Source organism: Macrotis lagotis, chromosome 2, assembly GCF_037893015.1.
Source record: "Macrotis lagotis isolate mMagLag1 chromosome 2, bilby.v1.9.chrom.fasta, whole genome shotgun sequence".
Taxonomy (NCBI): Eukaryota; Metazoa; Chordata; class Mammalia; order Peramelemorphia; family Peramelidae; genus Macrotis; species Macrotis lagotis.
In genome coordinates, this window is record NC_133659.1 from 194,937,687 (window position 1) to 194,958,064 (window position 20,378).

Below are 20,378 nucleotides of genomic sequence, written 5' to 3' on the forward strand. Positions count from 1 at the left end.
GGAAGGAAATACCAGGAACTAGGTAATTCATAAGTTCCCCAAAAAAGCAGACACTGGACTGGAAAAAGTTAAACCACTATTTTGTGATGGTAATTAGTTCCTGTCAAACAGCCTTCCTTCCCTCCAAAGCCTCAGTATTTGTAGTAGTCATTAGTATTCATTAGTATTATATATCATCTATATTTATATATAATTAGAAGGATTAATATGTGATTAGGAAAAAGAGGAAGCAATGTGAAAACAATTGCATTGTGTTTCTCCTAGGATGTACCAACAGAATTCTGAAACTGAAACTAGAGGGAGGGAAAAAAAAAAGATTCAGATGAGGCCATTAGACCTCCCTCCTGGTGCCTTTCTTCTTTTAATATTCAAGACTGAGGTCACAGCTGGGGAGAAGAGTCAGCAGCACAGGACCGACTTGGGCCATAGGTCCCCTCCAACCTTCCTTCTGACAAGAGCCGTCTGTCTGTTCTTCTGTCCAGAGCCACCACTATCACTCCTGACCTCATTTTTTAGGAATTTGGGGGGCCCTGAGGGCCAGCACTGGACAACAAGGCCTGGTGTTCTTGGCTGGAGTTAGGACCACCCACTCTCTATTCCCCCCCACCCTGGTTCCCTTCCGCATTCACAGGAAGGAAAAGAGGAGGCAGCATATGAGATCAACCCCCATTCTTCCCTTGACCCATACACACACACACACACACACACACACACACACACACACACACACACACACACACATATATATATATATATAGTGTAGACAAGCCAATCTTTAATAGCCAGGGAAGAATTAAGATCTGAGACCTTGATTGTCTCTCCTTATTAATTCCCAACACCTTTGGCCCTTCAGAGAGCTATGAATAGTGAGGGGTGTCTCCTATAATCTATTCCCCATGTCCCCGAAGGATATGGAATTTCCCTGTTTTTCCCCAGAAAGAATGTCTAGAATCCTTTGCTCCAGTTTCACAACCTTCCCTTCCCCATCTCCATTTCTCATGGTTAATTCCTTTTGGTGTTCCAGTCCCCAAGACCCTGAAAGGGTGCTATAAAACTATGGAGGAGGAGAGATAGGTAGAAACAAGGGAAGACAGTCACATACCCTGGAGCTTCAGTTTTGTTAAAGAGAATGGAAGCACCCCACAGGCATTGTGCTTCCCTGAACCTGGGTTTGGTAGTGAAATGCTCTCCTCCTGAAGTGTGACACACACAGGAAGAGAAAAATGAGTAGTCACAGAGGGAGGAAGAAAGATGGGAAGGGCAGTTAGGTGGTACAGTGGATAGAGCACCAGCCCTGGAGTCAGGAGGACCTGAGTTCAAATTCAGACTCAGACACTTAATAATTACCTAGCTGTGTGACCTTGGACAAGTCATTTGCCTTGCCAAAAAATGGGAAAAGGGGATAGAATCAGAGATTTAGAACTGGAAGGGATTTCTGTGGTCAACTAATCCATGACCTTTTACAGTTGAAGAAACTGAGTTTCAGAGAGATTCAGTTGGTGAGTGTCTGAGATAAGATTTGTTGCTGAGTCTTCCCAACTCCCAGCCCCAAACCCTAATCATTAGGTTATGTTGTCTCTCAGATCACACCCGAATTTGATTTTTTAGTCTTTCCTTTTCTTGTTCCTTCTACTTCCAACCTATTTCAATTAACCTTGTCCTGCCCAGGAAGCAAAAGGGTATGTGATCGGTAGAGATAGACTGTAGATTTTTAACTAGAAGGGACTTTACTCCAATCTCATCATTTTACAGAAGAAAGTGACAGAAAAATTAAGATACTTGCTTATGATCAGATAAGTAATAATTTTGAGATATATATTTTTTCCATTATCCCACAATCTTTCTCCATTGGCCTCTCACCCTCTGGTTATCTATTAATCCTCATTCCTTACCTTTTTGTTTCTGTTACTCTGGTACTAATATAGACCACCAATTCATTTAACCCAATCCTTCCATTGAAATCCCAGCCTCTCTATCCTGCTGACCAACTTCCCTGAGAGTGGTCATGGTAAAATGGAAAGTGAACAAGCTTTGGGGACCAAAGTTTGCTGTGTGTTTGCCTAAGGACAAGATGGTTTCTAAGGAGTCTTTTGCTTCTGGAATCATGAACTTGAGGGTTGGGAAAGGGCAAAGGGAAGAGTTTTAGGGTTAATCTGGAAAGCTAGACACCCCCACCCTTTTCTTGTTTCCACCTCACTTCTAATCACTGTGCTTGGGTAATCTACATTGGACACTGCTGACACCTATTGGCCAATTTTGCTCATTGTAGAGAGAGAGAAAACTAGACCAGATAAAGAAAATCGATCAACGGTAGGTTTGGAGGTAGAAAAGATTTACCTCATAGAATTTCTATTCCAAGTCCTTCATGTTACAGATGAAAAAACTATGATATAAGATATAAGGAAAAAAACCTTCCCAAGATTACATAGGGCAGCAGATCCCCTGGTGAAGTGAAATTTGAACTTAAGTCTTGTGGCTACAAATGTAATGCTCTTTCCAAAACCTCTTACCTCTCTTTTCTAATCTCTTGGGACTGGCTCCAAGATTTGTGCCAGTATTTACCATCCTTATCCTACTTCCACACTTCCTCACCTATATGGAATTCAGCTTTGTTCCACTTCCACCCCTTTTACTGAATATCAAGGCCTCCAAGTACCCAGAAAGTGAATTGTGGCCCTAAATGCCTTATTTTTTTTTAATAAACCAGGTGAAGTAAAGGGAGTGGGGGAATTTAGGAAAATATATTCACATAAAGATAACCCATAATGGAAAATATTTGGGTGAAAGTCAAAGGAGAGGTGGGAAACAGAAGAATATATTTTCATTGGAATATATGCTATATACTACCTGGATAGAAAGAAGAAATAGATTTGGGGCTCAGGAAACAGATCACAATCCTAGCACAGAGGTGTGGCATAGTAGTAATGGGGGATTTCAAATATCCAGCCTTCTGCTAATACTCTGCCAAAAGCAGGGCAGTTAAGAACTTCTTGACCTTCCTCATCTTCAAAAAAGGATCAACAAAGGGAAATTCTTTTCTGGATCCAAGAAAATGGTTGCTGGAATAGAAATGATGAGCTCATCAGAGGAAGTGACCACTCCATATAAGCATTTGTTACAGAGGAGAGAAAATCAGGGTTTAGCCTATTTAATTTAGGGGAAGCAAGTTTTAAAGAATTCAGAGAAAAGAGGGGTGGGACCCCATAGATATAAGAAGAAGAAGTCAGCCTAAAAGGGTTAGAAGACACTCAAGAATGAAGAAATTCTGTAGACACAAAAGAGAAACAATTTCAATGAAGAAGAAAATGTTGTTTTTTTTCCTGAAGAGAGTGATGTGAATGTTCAAAAAATTCAACAACCAACTTAGAGTTTAGGAAGAAAACATTTAGAAGATGAAAGACCTGGTAATAGAGGATGATTATAAGACTACGAAATCCAGTAGGGTCAGAATAAACTGAGGCAGTCAAGAGAAGCTATGGACAACAAAAGGATTTTAGTGATAGTAGGAAAAAAGGAGGATCAAGAAGGGATAAGACCTTTGCTTGCTGTGAATGGGACAACAAATGGTAGGAAAGCAAAGGCAGAGCCATTCAATTCTTACTTTATGTCTTTTCTCTGCAAAGGAAGTGACAGAAAAAAATGACTAACAGGGAATTAGCTGATACTCCAAACTATTAAGAAAATAGTAAGAAGTACCTATTGGCCCTCAGTGAAATTAAGTAACCTGTACCTAAATTAGCTATATTTTCAGGCACTAAAAGAAAGGGTAAGGATTATTGCAGAACCAGACAAAGATATTGGGAAGATGGGAAGTCAGAGTACCAGTTTTCAAAAAATGGAAGGAGAAGAGAGTCTAAAAAGTATAGGAAAGTAAGCCTGAAATAAATTAATTCCTGGGGAAATTCTAGAACAGAAAGGTTTTGGGTTTTTTAAATTTTTTTTGCAAGGCAATGGGGTTAAGTGACTTGTCCAAAGTCACATAGCTAGGTAATTATTAAGTGTCTGAAACAGGATTTGAACCCCAGGGCCAGTGCTCTATCCACTTCACCACCTAGCTTCCCCAAGAACAGAATGTTAAAGAAAATGTTGACAAACATCTAGAAAGGGAAAGAGTGATTTAAAAAGCCAGCAAGAACTTCATTAAAAACAAGGCATACCAACCTAATCAAACTTTCTTTTTTGATAGGATTACTGAATCAATAGATGAAGAAATTGTTGTGAATATAGTTTACCTAGATTCTAGCAAATCTTTTGATAAAGCATCTCATATTATTCTTGTGGCGATTGATAGATATGGGTTAGAGAATAATACAATCAGCTAAATTTTTATAATGGTTGGTAGAACTGAACTCAGAGTGAACATTAATGGTTCAATGTCAGCATGTCAGGGGGGTATCCAGAGAAAGACCGTAGGAATCTGTGGTAGGCACTGGAACATTTAACATTTCTATCAATGACTTAGATAAAAGTCTAGATGATATAATCATCAAATTTTCTGATCACACAGAGCTGAGAAGAATCCCTAATCTAATGATAACAAAGTAAGGAACCAAAAGGATTTTCATAGGGTAGAACATTAGTTAGCTCTAATAAGGTGAAATTCAATAGGGATAGACCTAGCAGCTATTATATTGAAAGATTTTAAGTCTTGGAATATAATATGGGCAAAAAGAACTGGGGTTATGATCATGGGTTACTTACACAGCAAAGTTAATTATAATCCTGAATGAAAAAAATGAATATTAACAAACTAACAAAAAACCCCAAACTGAAGGGAAAATTCAGCATATAACATCCGGGTAAACATTAAAGACTATTTATAAGGAACTCAATAAGATCAAATTGTTTACTTCATATATATATATATATATATATATATAATATATGAAAATATGACTGTCATTATTTAGATAGTTTGAAAGAAAGACTTGGACTGAGTTGAGTATGATGTGGTGATAATAAAAAAATAAAACTGTGTAGGGAGAGATAAAAAGTAGTAATTATCTCATACAAATGAGGAAAGGAAAAACTGAAACAGAAAGACAAACTAGAACCTTACTCTCATCAGGCACATATATATATATATATATATATATATATATATATAGATAGATAGATAGATATATATATATATATTCATATGTATAAAAGTTTTCTAAACTCAGTAAGGGGACAGAATAAGAGAGAGACTCCTGGAAGAGTAGGTAGTTCAGGAATAGAAGGGCAAATTATGGGATAAGAAGAATAGCAGAATAGTGAGCAGGGATAGAAGAAAAATAGGAAGGAGAAAAATTACACAATAAGAAATTGTAACTTAGAATGTGAATAGGATGAATATACCCATAAAATAGAAACATCAAAAATTTAAATTCAACAATATGTTGCATTCAGAAAACATTATAAACATGAGAGATACACATAAAATAAAGAGCAGGAGTATAATTTTTATATAAAAAAGGTTGTAATCAAGATCTCAGACAAAGTTAAAGTTAAAAAAGATTAAATCAAAAGAGAAAAATAGAGAAACTATACTATGTATCAGCAAAATTATTCAGTGTTGTTTTAGACCATTTAAAATAACTAGTTATAAAATACCTAAACGTATCCCTGTCAAAACAGATACAAGAACTATACAAACTTAAATCTGAAACACTTTCTATACAAATGAAGTAAGAGCTAAATACTTGAAGTATTATTTATTGGTACATAAAGCAAATATAATAAAAAATGATAATTTTACCTAATTTATTTATGCAATAGCATCCAATTAAGTTATCAAAGATTATCTTATTGAGTTAGAAAATATAATGATAAAGTTCATTTGGAAGAATCAAAGGTCAGAAACTTCAAAGAAACCTGGGGGGAAAAGATGAAAAGGAAGTAGTTTCAGCAGTATCAGACCTTAAACTGTAATATAAGGTGAGAACATTATTTAAATGTAGAGTAGATAATTTTAATTATTTTAAATTGAAAATTTTTTTGATAAATAAAACCTTTTTTGCTAAGAATAGAAGAAATGCAGAAAATTGAAGGGGGTTGGTGAAATTTCACAGACAATTTCTCAGATTGAATGTGATTGAGTTGGAATATTACCATGATGTAGGAAATAATGAGCTTAGAAGAGTTTAGAAAAATATAGAAAGACTTGGATCTGTGAAGGAAGATGCTATTTACCTTTAGAGAAACAGGTGACAAGTGAAATAAGCATAGTATGGTCTTACATATATGGGTATATGTATATGTTTATAGATATCTATGTATGTGAACACATACATACATGTGTACATATATATTTATATCTCCATGCTTAATTATAGTTTTCTTTAGGGGAAAAGGGGGAAAATAAAGTAAAACATGCATAGTAGAGAAGAAGAGAAAGCCTACAAGGAAGTAAAGCTGGACAACTTTGAAAACAATGTGTAATATTATTATGTAAGTTTTCTTGAAATGGAAATTTATTGTTTTATATTGAATCCTGTCTTCTGCTGTGTTAATGACAATGCTTCCTTCCCTCCCCCTTTTCTCATTTTGCATTTAAGTTTCATATAAATTTTATTACCAAAAAAATCAGTAGGGATGGGGACAGTTAGGTGGTGCAGTGGGTAGAGCACTGGCCCTGGAGTCAAGAGGACCTTATTACAAATTATTAACTCAGATTTTCGCTCTCCATAAGTCACTTAAGCCTGATTGCCTCACTTAATAAAAATTAATAGGGATAAATGTAAAGTCTTTGCTTAGGTTCAAAAAGTTAATTTCACAAGTATAAGAAGAGGAGGGCAAAGATAAATTGTGAGCCTCTGTCAGGGAACACTTCCTAATAATTAGCATTATTCAAAAGTGAAATGAGCTGCCTCTAGAGTTGGCTGCTTCCCTTCCTGGGAGGTCTCCAAGCAGAGACTGGAAGATTACTTGTCCAGGTATGTTATGATGGACATTCCTTTCAAGAATGAGTTAGAATAGATGATCACTAAGGTCCCCAGATTCTCAGACTCTCTGATTCACTTGTTTTTTTTCCTTCTCCGAACCTGAAAATCTCAAAGCAGTTTCCAGTAATACAAAGGAACTCTCAGTCTCAAAAGAAGAATACTGGCTTTTTAGATAAGAAAACTAGCTCTTTAATGTTTTCAGAGTTTCTTACTTCTGATCTTATTTGATCCTTGAAACAATCTGGAAGTTGGTACTTTAAATCATCCCTATTTTATAAATGGGGAAACAGGTTCCGTGAGGTTAAGGGATTTGTCCATGGGTCACACAGTTGGTAGGAGTCTAAGAGGCTTAAACCCCGGCTTTTCTAACTTAGTCCAATACTCTCTTACGTGACCAGAAAGGCCAATGATGTGGATTTGGGAGGTAGCTTCCTAGCATTTGGCAAAAGGATGTGGTTCCTGAGGACCACGTACTAGCCCACCCAGGCTCATTCGGGATGCTCACCTGGGCACACACAGAGAAGCTCCAGTCTGGATTTCCCCTCCAGTCATGCATTCATTCATCCTAACTAGATGAGATGACTGAATCAAGTGATACTGAGGAAAAGAGGAAAGCCAATTTAAAATATTTACCCTTCTGTAATAGGATGTAACTTTCCTTGGGGAAAGGAAGGGAGACAGAAAAGGAGAAGAAAGACCCGTAGCTACTTCCCTCTCAAATCGCTTCCAGGACTTTGTATCATTCGAAGTTGGGGCAATTAATGAGGTGAGTGAGGGGCGGGAAGAAATTTAGAAAGTATGTTAATTAAGGGGAGGGAGTATTCATTTTGTCTTTCTCTCCTTAGTACCTGACTTTATACCTGGCACATTGTAGACGTATAATAGTCCTAGTTTAACGAAACTGAGGTTTCGGGAGGTCCGGAAGTCAAAACTCTGAAATAGTCTTTTTTTCTTTTCCCTGATATGGGCTGGGCTGTCATCAATGTCCCAGTGTGGAAACTCCTTCACGGATACAGATTGGCTACTTACTGGTAATTTATAGTCTTAAGAGAGTACCTTGGGTACTGAGACGTAGAATGACGAGTCTTAATTCACACTGTAGATTTCCTGGACTGAGTTTGAACCCTGATCTTCCAGACTGCCCAGCAATCTTATAGATTATTCTCCTTCCCCCAGAGAATCTCCAGCGAGCCCTTAACAATTGTTTGAGCTCCTCCCCTTTTCGTGGGCCAGCCGCGGAACTGGAGGGAGGTGCTAGCCCGTACTACCTCCTTCCCTCCCAACACAAGGAAGCTGGTAGACTTTGTCAGGGAGCCCAGGATGCCGCACTCCTGGGTCTCTAGACTGCCCACCTTCTTGCCGGGTCTGCTTCTTGGCATCTTGGCAGGTCTCCAACAGGTAAGGATTTGGAGGAAGGCGGGATAAGGGGAGAAACCAGGGTGCCTTTGTTCAACCTGGGAGACAGAACCCAGTTTCCAATCTCTCCCAGCCAGAACAGGTAAGAGTGTGGAAAAGCTATAGAGTATGGGGAACGTTTGTGTTTGACTTGAAAAAAGAAGCAGGAATTAAATGGGAGGGGGTAAACTCCCCCCTTCCCCATCCGAGTTCTCTGAGATCTCAGTAAGGACTTTGACTCTCAATATTAGCCTTAGCTTACTCTTTCTTGGTATTCTACTCCATGTCTGTGCCCAACACCTAGGGGTACAGAGTTGGTAACTGAGGAGTCTGGGTTAGGCTTCTTCCTCTACTCCCCTTGTACTGTGTGACCTTGGGGAAGTCTCTGTCCTTCTCTGGGCACCTATTTCTCAACTTGATCTAGTGGGGAAAAGTAGCCCTGCTCTATTCCAGGGGTTAAAACAGAGTAAAAGCTCAGTTTACCCTCCCCCACCACACCCGCACCTACTCTCGTCTCACACCCCCAATCATTTGGGGCTTGGAAGATGTCTGAAATAGAAGATTATGAAACCTGGGGCTAGTTGTAAGGTTTCAGATCCCTTGGACCTTAGTTCGTAAGAATCTATGTAAGTATGCATCAAATCTATGTCTGTATGAATAAAGTGCTTGGAGATCCTCAGACTATTCTTTATCTAATATCCAAATGGGAATACAGTCTTCCTCAGACTTCTCCAGTCATCCTGCCGCCTTTAGTCATGTTAATTATTGAGTGGCTGGGAGGAGATTGAAGAGATCTGAGATTTGGTCGAAGTCTCTCCTATCCCCACCCAGTTCTCAGACACGTGGATTTCTAACCCTAGATTTCTGACTTATTATACTGATGCTTTGGGGGGAGGTTATTGTCTTCTCTGGTTCCCTGAATCTCACCTTTGTGCTTTTCTCTGAAATTACTGTTTAGATTCAGTTGCATTAAGTTTTTAAGACTTTCCAGCAGAGTTGGAGAGAAACGTTTTACTAGCAGTAATATTAATATCTGATTTGCATGAATTATTTAGTGGGAATTATTAGTGGGAATATTTTTTAGTCACATGAACAGTGGTTATAGGCCTCAAACTCCTAAGGTAAGATTTGAGCTTTGACTGCCTGAATTTGTCCTAGTGTTCCCAGAACTCCTCGGGACTAGGGAGATACTGCTGATTAGGATGGAGCAGAAACAACTTGGGTGGATGGGGGGTGGGGATAGGGACTGTGATCTGTGCAGGCATTTCTCTAAGGGAGTTCTTTGTATGTCCACAGGGGATATATAATGGACTCCAATTAATGGGTCTGATAGTCTCATTCTCCCATCTAGAATAGAATATCATTATCAATAGGGATTTAAAAAATTCTTTATTATTGTAGCTCCAGCACTTCCATAAATATTTGTTGTCTTAGTAAATTTGTGCCTTAATAAATATTTGTTGATTAATGCTATCCTTGTATCCCCTGTTCCACTATCTCTAAGCTGTGACTCCTTTTCTCCTTAGGTAACTGGTGGATGCCGACTACACTAGTAAGTATAGATGTCTGGATGTCTTAGTTTCTCCCTCTAAAGGGAGGAAGGGGAGTCAGGAAGGCTAGAGTCAGGAGTTTTCAACAAAAAAAGTCCATTTAGAATTCTCTTTCCCCCTTTTCATTTATTGATCTTTTAACAGCCCAGAACTGGGATTACAGTGGGTAAAATGATAGATTTAGAGTTAGGAAGTTAGGAGTTAGGAAGCCTAAATTGAAATCCTCTGCAGCATGACTTTGGGTTGGGTATCCATTTTCCCATCTTTAAAATGAAGAGGGCTTCTGCCAAAGTGTCTGCCCCCCCCAGGAGAAGTCCTTCCTGAAGTCTGTTCTCTAGTCTTCTAACTTAGCTTTCTCCTCCATGGGATTTGTAGAAAACAAACTAGGTGATAACATCACCTCTTTTAGTGCTAGAAGGACCTTAAAGGTCATCATAGGCAATCTTTCCCTTATTCTGTAGATGCTGGGTGAAATTACTTTCCCAAGGTCATCTAACCTATGTATACAAACCAATATTATAAAGACTCTAGTTCTTAGACTAGATCACAATATTTTAGAATAAATGTTTCACATTCTCCCACAGAGGGAGAATGGAATAGATAGATTGGAGATGATGTCACTTAAACACTTTGAGATCCACCTGTGCACATATATTCCCTAAGCTCATGGCTTCTGTTTTAGGGAAAATTAATTAGTTGCAGTATTAATTGCTATTTAGTAGGGTCAACAGGAATAATACATTTAAACAAGCCTTTGCTTTTGTATATTGTCTTCTCCATTTGTAAAATACATTTATTTCAGGGTTTGGAAGTGTGGAGATTGTTATCTCTTTAGGGATGAGGAAGCTGAAGTTCATAAAAAAAAATCTCTGGGACCATAAAACCCACAAATGTCATAATTATGATTAGAATCCAGATCTTTTGACCTTCCTCATCCCTCATACAATGAATGCTTTTTCTACTACTCCATAAGCCAAGGCAGACATGATTTGCTCCCACCAAAGAGAAGCTTCCTCACTCAAACTGTTAAAGTCCATTGCATATTGTCTCAAGAAAATGATCCCAGCTTAGATCTGGAATCCTTTTGACCAAGGGATTACCTTCCATTTTTTTCCCATGCTAGTTTTTGCCCTGAAGGATTTGAGTGCTGTGCAAGTGGCTGCTGTGAGAAGACAGAACATTTTTCTGGCCCCATGAGGTGAGAAACAAGGCGAGTGTTTTGTGGCCATGTCCAAAAGTCTCTGCTCACTTGAGACAGATAGACATGCCAGCTGGTGATGCCTGAGATATAACCTCAGAGGTATAGAGAAGGGGAGGGAAGTGGGGGGAGGGATTTTAGAGGGAGGCTGCCCTTCTCATTCTATGTTAAATGAAGATTACGGTGTCAATCTTCCTGCCTCACCAGGACATTTGTCATCAGTTTTCTGGTGATCATCCCTCTCCTCTGTATCTGTGGCTTGTCAAAGCGTTTGTGCCGAGCTTGTTGTGACTCAGAGCCAGAGTCTTCAACCCAGAGTGAGGTGCCAGTGGCAGTGTCCTTCAGTAACCCTCCTGTGCCCCCTGAGACTCCAGTACCTGTCTCATTTGGACCCCCACCAGCTTACAGTGAGGTGAGTACCCCTTGATTCCAACTATGTCCTGGATAAGCGTCCATTTTGAGGGTAAGTCACAAAAGAGAACTTCTAGGAGAGACAAAAGGATGTAGCTAGTCTGTGACTTTCAGCAAAGTCCTTCCCTTGACTAAGCCTTGTTTTCCTTCTCTATAAGATTAGAAGAATATGATTTCTAGGGGCAGTTAGATGGATGGCCTAGAATCAGGAAGACCTGAGTTCAAATGTGTCTCAGATATTTACTAGTTTTATGACCCTGGACAAGTTACTTAACCCTGTTTGCCTCAGTTTCCTCATCTGTAAAATGAGCTGGAGAAGCAAATGGCAAACTACTCTAGAATCTTTGCCAAGAAAATCCTAAATGGGATCACAAAGAGTAGGACACACTGGTGGTGCAGTAGATATAGTGCATTGGACTTAGAATCTGAAAGTCCTGAGTTCAAATCCAGATGTGGATACTCACTAACTACTATGTGACTCTGTGCAAGTCACTTCTATTTGTAAAACAGGGAAGATAATAATAACCTCCCAGAGTGTTACGGGGATCAAGTGAGTAAGTTCTTTGTAAACCTTAAATGCAGCTATTACTTTTATTTTAAAATCCCTCCCACCTCAATCTATGATCTTATACTCTACCCCTCTACACAAGGGGTTTCCTATTCTGGGATATGTACCCAAAACTTTTCATAGAAGTACACTAAACATTTGGCAAATAACTATATCATTCTAATGAAAATATTCCACAAGTTCCAAATTGATTTTCATTCATTAGTGACAAAATGTCTTATGTGTCTGTGCTAGGGAAATACTAAAATTTGTTTCCTTTCCCATTGAATAGGGGGTTTGGAGAGATTTACTGGAAAGTCAAGGACTATAGGGATGAAAAAAGTTAGGGAGTCCTTGCCTTTACCTATGTCATATCTCTCCCAGGCCATTGTCTCCCAAACCCTACAAACACCTACTGAGTGATAAACCCATTGAATTAGGAGCTGAAAGATTCTTGCTTCTTTAATCTCCAGGAAATTCAGTTTTTCTTATCTGTGAAATGAGAGTTTTGACTGTAGATAGATCATCTTAGCCTCAGAGGTGTAAGGTCCTTCCAACTCTAAGTCCTGGGATATTATGGCCTTGGGTACCATCTTCCCTGTCCTTATTTCAGAGAGAGTTAGGGAGTGGGGTCCAGTAGTTCCATCTTCCTTTGGGGTTGGAACTCCAGGGATCTTCTAGGGGAAGGAACTGAGGCCCTGACTAGACAGAGAATATTGTGCTCTCCTCCCCACAGGTCATTCAGAAGCCAGTTTTGTACCCTCCACATTCCAGGGAGCCACCACCACCCTACACCTCTACGCCTGTTGTGACGACTCAAACCACCCACCAGGGAATCGTCAACCCAGCCTTCTGAGGAGTGTTGAGACACCCTAGAACTTGACACTTATTTATTTCTCTCCTTGCCTCTGCCTATGTTGTCTCACTCTCTAGGGGCCTTAGACTGGGAATCTTTTCCTTCTCTTAGACATTTTAAGGATGGAGGAAGAGAGAGACCAATTCAGCCCATGTTAAGAGAAACAGTACTCTGACAATGGAAGGGGACTTCTTTGACACTGAATATGTTTAAGAAGAGGTTATATGACCAATCTCTCTGAATGCTGAAAGGAAGATTCCTGTAGCTGGGAAGAGAACTTGGACTTGAGAGATAGCCTCCCCCCAACTTCAGATGGAGTGGACGGAGATCTTGTCCAGAATTTCTTGTTTTTTGTGTGCTTGGAGACTGGGTGGGGGTTTTAAATAAGTCCAACAGAGGCATCCTCTGACATGAACGAGATATACCTTAGCCTGTTGCCTATGATGCTCAAAGTTCCACCATTAGATAACCATTCCTTTGGTTAAAGCTGCGCCCTCTACCTGTGAACTTTCCTGGGCAGAATAACTTTAATGTAAAGTAAATTGCATACTGTAAATGAATTTAAAATTTTTGTCCCTAGCTCATGGGGAAGGTGGGGAAAATGTTCTGAAAATAAAGTTGGGGGCAGGGGGACATAGTTGGGGATGAAAGGTAACCAGGATTCTTGCCAGTTAATTACTATTTTATATTGCCATTGGATATTGGGGATGGGGAGTGTATGATCAGCAGCTGGGGGCAAGTGAACTTTCTGTTGCTCAAGTAAGTTGAGATGACCTGGGGCAGAGTTACAATGACCTTTGATGACTCAATTTATTTCAGGATCCCTTCTCCACCCAGTAGATTGCCCAGATTTCCCAAGAAGGTGAGAGTTTAGGGAAGGAGGAAAGGGAGAAAGGAGAATATAAATGGTGAAGGGGAGGGAAGGAGATTTGGATGGGATTAGCGCAGGCTGGAAATGGAAAGGGTGAGGTAAAGAAAAATGTGGCCTATGAGAAAGGGACATCTCTGGATCTGACCCACTCTGTCTGAATTCCTTCACCTGGGGTTGGGTAAGAAGAGCACCTTCTCCTGCCTTCAGTCTCAGACTTGGTTGTTTTGGTTGTTTCTGTCCCTCCTCTCACCCCCCCCCCCAAAGTAAGAACCATACTTTGGTTCTAAGCAATCTGACTGGCAGAGACCACCCCCAAAAGGGAGGTTTAGACTTTAGAGCGATGGTTCCCAATGGTGGTTCAGTGACCCCTTGGTCCTTTTCTGGAGATTCACAAGATCAAAACTATTTTCATAATACCTGTGACATTTTAATTTGTAATGGAATAAATAGCGATAAATATAACCCATAAATAAACCTTTTGGGGGGGGGAAGAATAGTACAATAATTTTTATGAGAATAAAAGATTCCTTAGACCAAAAAACTTGAAACTGCTGCTTTAAAGGAAAGAACACAGACCGGGCAGGGTTTGAGTAAAGGAGAGGGGAGATGGGAAGGAGAGCTTTTTCCTTTTTTGAGCATGTTCAGAACTATCCAGCCCAGAAAAATTGGAGGATAATTACTATACCCTGACCCAGGTGTGGCCAGAGCAGAACACCATCTAGGCTATTGCATGATTGATAACTGAATGGGGTGGGGGGTGGGGAAAGGAAATGGGGAAGATGGTGCAGTTTACATTGTGGCCCATGAGGACACACACTGCCCCCCCACTCTTTATTCTAAGGGGTGCTCCTCTCTTAGTTATCCCATCCTCCAAAGCTAGAAGATGAAAGAAGAGCTATGAGATTGGGACCCTACCATATCAAAAAGACCCTGAGAATAGAGGGGAGCATGGAAATGTGCTAGTTTATGCTCGATCCACCAGTCTCCACTAACCATGGAAGCTACTCCCTGCTCCTTAGTGGCATCCACAGGTCACAAAGTGACTCCCCTGAATCATTAGACCCACCCCCTGTCTCTAGATATGATCTAATCTGAGAAAAGTTTTAAATAGGTGAAATAGGTGTGACTTTCCCCTAAAGTCTCACTGTTCAGAGTCAGCCAACAATAATAGCTTTTACAGTGTATCTAAACTCTTTAAAAATATCTTATTTGATCCTCACAACCACTCTGTGAGGTTGGTACTGTTATTCCCATTCTCCACTAAAGGAAACAGGCAGAGGTTAAGTGACTTGCCCAAAAGTACATAGCTGGTATGCTAAATTTGAACTCTGGTCTTGACTCTAGGCCTAGTGTTCCATCCACTGAGCCATCTGGTTGGACTCTGGAACATTGATTATTTATTTTATTCCAGGAACTGCTAGGGGATAGACATGAAGGCTATAACCATTCCTGGGCAGCTAGGTATTGTGGTGGGTAGAGCACCAAACCTGGAGTGAGGAAAACAACCTTTCCTGAGTTCAATCCTGTGACTTAACCTGTTTGCTTCAGTTTCCTCATCTGTAAAATGAACTGGAGAAGGAAATGGTAAATCACTCAGTATCTCTGCCAAGAATACCCCAAAATCAAGTCATAGAGAGTTAGATGTGACTGAAAAAAGAATTGTCCCTACCTTCAAAGAGGTTGTATTCTAATAGAAGAAACAACATATATACAAGATAAGTTATAGGTAATTTCAAAAGGAAGGTCCTGACAGTTGTATGGAGTGGGGGAAAGGCTAGTAAAGGCCTCCTACAGAAAGTTAGGATTAGAAGTATGTCTTCAAGGATGTTGGAGATGCAAAAAGAGAAGGCATTCCAGGTCTTTAGATAAAATAAAAAGGAAGGGAGGAATATAATGTCCCTCACTATGGGTGGAGGATCTGGAGAAGAGTGTAAGAAGACTGGGAAGATAGAAAGAGATCCAGGCAGTGGGGAGCTTTAAATGTCAAACAGCATTTTATTATTGATCCTAGAAGTAAGAGGGAACTTTTCATTCTTCTTTTGTGTTCAATTCTTCATGACCCTCTCTGGGGTTTTCCTGATCAAGATACTGGAGTAGTTTGCCATTTCCTTCTCCAGATCATTTTCCTGATGAGGAAACTGAGGCATACGAGGTTAAGTGACTGGCCCAGAGTCATACATCTAGTAAGTGTCTAAGACTCCAGGCCCAGCCTTCTATCCACTGTGTCACCAAGGAACCTTTATTGGGAACTATTAGGGGATATGATATGGATAGGCCTAACCTATAGAAAACTACTTTGGTAGCTGAATGGAGGATGGGTTGGAATATGGGGCACCAGGCAGAGAGACAGTAAAGAAGGTAAGTGTAATAGTCCAAGAATGAGGTGATGAGAACCTGACCAGAGTAGTGACTGTACATAGAGAAAAGGAGATATGTAGAAGAGATATTGGGAGAGAAGAAAGAAGACTTGGGATTAGATATGTGGAGTGTGTACAAAAGAGATGACAACAATGTTGTGAGCCTGAGTAACAATGGTAGTGTCCTCAATGGTAATAGGGAAAAATGAAAAGAGGTAGAGTTTAGGGAGAAAGATAATGAATTCTGTTTTGAACATATCAATTGGAGAAAAATACAAAAGGTGACATGGAGAGAAACTAAGGTTGGATATGTAGATCTGGGAACCATTTGCTTAGAGATAATAATTGAAACCATGGGACTGAGAAGATCACCAAATAAGAGTGTTTAGAGAGGAGAAGAGGGCCTGGAACAGAACCTTAGGAAATATCCATGGTTAATGGCTATGATTTGGAGGAAGATCTAGCAAAGAAGATTTAGAGTCCAGTCATCTGTTGTAGATAGGAGAACTAGGAAAACACCAAGATTTAGAAAAAGAATATCCTGAAAAGGTTGAACCACCATGTCCAAAACTGACTAGAAGTCCAGAATGATAACTGAAAAAAAGGCCATTAAATTTAGCAATGGAGAAATAACTTTGGAGAGAGCAATTTCAAGAGAATGATGAAGTTGGAGGGCAGATTGAAAAACTTTTACAAGAATGTAAGAGAAAGAAAAGGAGGAAACTAAAGTCTTTCTGCCATTGATTTTAAAATGCCTTTGTGCTCTGATTTTATCTCATTTCCACTTTCATAGAGTTAGGTTTCTTATGAAGCAGTATAATATAGTAGATAGAGAACGAGATTCAAAAGTCAGAAAGATCTGGTTTAATCCCTGCTTGGTACATATGAGTTATGTAAACCTGGGCAAGTTCTCAGTACTGTAAGCAACTGTTAAAATTTAAATTACAACCTTCATTCTTTCTGAGTCTAATGCTTCTTTTTTATTCATTTAAATTTTTTTATTTAAAAAATATACCCAATAGATCTCGCATTTTCTCATATTTATTGTTAATTATGTGTGTTTGCTTTATAAAAGTAATTTTGGTAGCCTACTGATATCCTTCTATTTCTATTATTGGTAACTTTAGTACATGTGTAAAATATATAAAGATGAAGTAAAAAAATATCTTAAGTTACAGAGAAGGGGTCAATTTGTATTGCTTGAAGAAGTTTCTTCATCTAACAGATACACACTGATGAAATCATACATTCAGTTCCTATTCCTTCACCATCTTAATTTTTTAGAAAGTTTTAGAAAAGAAGATACTATGCTAATGCTGGAAATGCAAATATAAGCAAAAAGAAAGACTCTGATCTAGAGTAGTATATATTCTAATGGAGAAATACAACACATGAAAAGGAGCTGTAGGGGGAAAGGGAGAAGGTGCCCATTTTGGAACATGGTTAAGTCTGGAGAAGATAGAAAGAAGGACTTCCTCAAAATGAAGGTTCTGGAAGGAATTGAGCAATCTAAGGGAAGGGACAGCAAGAGTGGAGGGATCTCCCAGCATGAGCAGACTCCTAGGACACAATAGAGAAGATTGGAAAGTCAAGAGTGGAGCCAGAAGAGGAATGAGAGACATCTTGGGGGAAGGAACGGATCCAGAGCATAGATGCCCAAGAGATCTCTTAGATTGCTGTGATAATTCACATTCTATTCTGAATGACTGCTTTCCTTCTGCCTTGTCATCCACCCACCCCAAGCCCCAGACTTTCCTGATCTGGAGGAAGTTTCTTGGTTCTTTTTCTCTTGTCCTCTCCAACACAGTCCTCTCAAATATCTATCTCTTTTCCTGGAGCTGTTCCTGTTCAATATTCTGCCCCCTGACCTGGAATCTTCTCCCTCCTCACCTCCTCTTGTTAGAATACCAAACTCCTTTCCAGATAAAGTTCCAACACCATCTCCTAAAGTTTCTGTTATTCTTTTCTATTCTCCGTGACTTTTTTCTTGGCAAAGATACTGGAGTGGTTTTCCATTTTCTTCTAATATGTGTTCCCATTTTACAGATGAGGAACTGAGGCAAATAGGGGTTAAGTGACTTGCCAGGTCATACAGTTAGTACATGTCTGAGGTCAGATTTGAGCAGAGATTTTCCTATTTCTAGGCACAGCACTCTATCCACTCTATCACCCAGCTGCCTAAACTCCTATAATAAGACCCTTTTAATCCCCTCCCCCAATTAATTTATATTTATTTATCTGTATATATGTTGTTTCCTCTAGAAGAATATAAACTTCTGGAGGGCAGGGATTTTTTTTTTTTACTTTGTACCAACAGTGACTTCATGAAACATTAGTGACTTAAACTGAGGAACAAAATGCAATTTCCAGATTTATCAGCATGATGCAGGAACTTCTCAGAGATGTTCTCAAAACTATCAGGAAAGATATAATTAATGATTATGTGAAGACTCTAATAGTAGAGACATAAGTTACCATTTATCCCAGGCTTCAATCTGCTACTCATAGGGCATTATGGTCATATCATCCTAGAATTTAGAATTGGAAGATACCTTAGACAGATTCATCCAACATTCTTTTTTTTTTTTTAGGTTTTTGCAAGGCAAATGGGGTTAAGTGGCTTGCCCAAGGCCACACAGCTAGGTAATTATTAAGTGTCTGAGACCAGATTTGAACCCAGGTACTCCTGACTCCAAGGCTGGTGCTTTATCCACTACGCCACCTAGCCACCCCAAACATTCTTTTCTTTATGGATTATTTTTATTGTCATCTTTTTTATATCAGCTACATTTCCATATCTGTTTTGAAGTCAGAGGACCTGAGTTCAAATGCTTTTGATGTTTACAACTTAACTTCCCTGTGTCTCAGTCTCCTCATCTGTAGAATGAGAGGGAGGGTTGTATTTGATGACTTCTGAGGTCCCTTATAGTGTTTTTGTTCATTTTCATTTATACTTTTGGGTTTTGCATCACTTTAATTTCCATATATAGGATACCAAGGTGGTTCAGTGGATAGAATGCTGACTCTAAAGTTAGAAAGATTGATTTCCCTGAATTCAAATCTGGCCTCAGAAACTTACAAGCCATGTGATCTTGGACAAATTACTTATCCTTCCTTGCCTCAGTTTTCTCATCTATAAAATGAGCTGGAGGAGAAAATGGCAAAACCACTCCAGAATCTCTGCCAAGAAAATCCCAAATGGGGTCACAGAGTTGGACATGACTGAAAACAACTGAACGACAACAATTTCCATATAGTATGGTGAGCTTATTAACTTAATAAATAGTGTTTATAAGGCACTTTAAGTTTTCCAAAGAGCTTTATAAATATCATTTGATCTTCACAACAACTCCGGAGATAGCTTACTGTTATTATCTCCACTTTATGGAAAAGGAAACTGAAACAGATATGGATTAAGTGACTTGCTAAGGAACACATAGCAAGTCAGTATTTGATGCTAAATTTTGAATACAGGTCTTCCTAATCCTGGGTCAACACTCTATTCACTTAGCTTGCCTTTTTCTCTGAGTCTTTAAAATAGTACCTACTCTCCTCTAGCCAGAAAACTTTATTTTATAACAAAGAACAACACTCAAAAAGCATTAATTTGCCTACTATTTGCCAGTCACCCTTCTAAGCTTTGGATAATAAAAGCTAGCATTTATAGATTTCTTTAAAGTACTTTGCAGATATTATTTAATTTAATTCCCACAGAAACTGAGGAAGACATTTTTTGGTAGTATTTTGGTAGTATTTCTTTTTTTCAACCACTTTTTTTTCAGCCAATTTTTTAAATTGATGTTTTATTTTTCCAAATACATGTTCTGAAAGTTTTTCAATATTCATCCATATGCATATATATTTTAATATTTTAAAGTTACAAAATTTCCTTCTACCCTCTCCTCCCATATACCATAACTTGTTTGTTTAACCATTCACCAATTGATGGGCATCCCCTCAATTTCGATTTCTTTGCCACTACAAAGAGTTGCAATGAATATTTTGGAACATGTGGGACTTTTCCCATTTTTTGTGATTTCTTCTGGACATAGGCCTAGAAATGGAATTGCTAGGTCAAAAGGTATGAACATTTTTTTGCTCTTTGGGAATAATTCCATATTACTCTCCAAGATGGTAGGATCAGTTTACAATTCCACCAGCAATGTGTTAATGTCCCAATCCTCCCACAACCTCTACAACATTGATCATTTTTTTTCCTTTTTGTCATCTTAACCAATCTGATAGATGTGAAGTGATACCTCTTAGT

At 39.0% G+C, this 20,378-nt stretch overlaps 1 protein-coding gene across 1 annotated transcript; it reads left to right on the plus strand.

Moving 5' to 3' along the window:
- Window positions 1-8,210: 8,210 nt before the first annotated feature.
- TMEM92 (transmembrane protein 92) lies at window positions 8,211-14,453 on the plus strand. The gene is made up of 5 exons (XM_074220599.1): window positions 8,211-8,324; window positions 9,848-9,873; window positions 10,995-11,069; window positions 11,277-11,481; window positions 12,764-14,453. The coding sequence occupies exons 1-5, from the start codon at window positions 8,247-8,249 to the stop codon at window positions 12,881-12,883; spliced, it is 504 nt and encodes a 167-aa protein (XP_074076700.1). The 5' UTR covers window positions 8,211-8,246; the 3' UTR covers window positions 12,884-14,453.
- Window positions 14,454-20,378: the final 5,925 nt, after the last annotated feature.

Excerpts from the sequence above, each read along its gene's own strand:
- TMEM92 (XM_074220599.1), top strand. The coding sequence starts at position 8,247 with ATGCCGCACTCCTGGGTCTCTAGACTGCCCACCTTCTTGCCGGGTCTG. Across the intron at positions 9,874-10,994 it reads GGTGGATGCCGACTACACTA|TTTTTGCCCTGAAGGATTTG; the intron begins GTAAGTATAGAT and ends TTCCCATGCTAG. Across the intron at positions 11,482-12,763 it reads CCCCACCAGCTTACAGTGAG|GTCATTCAGAAGCCAGTTTT; the intron begins GTGAGTACCCCT and ends TCCTCCCCACAG.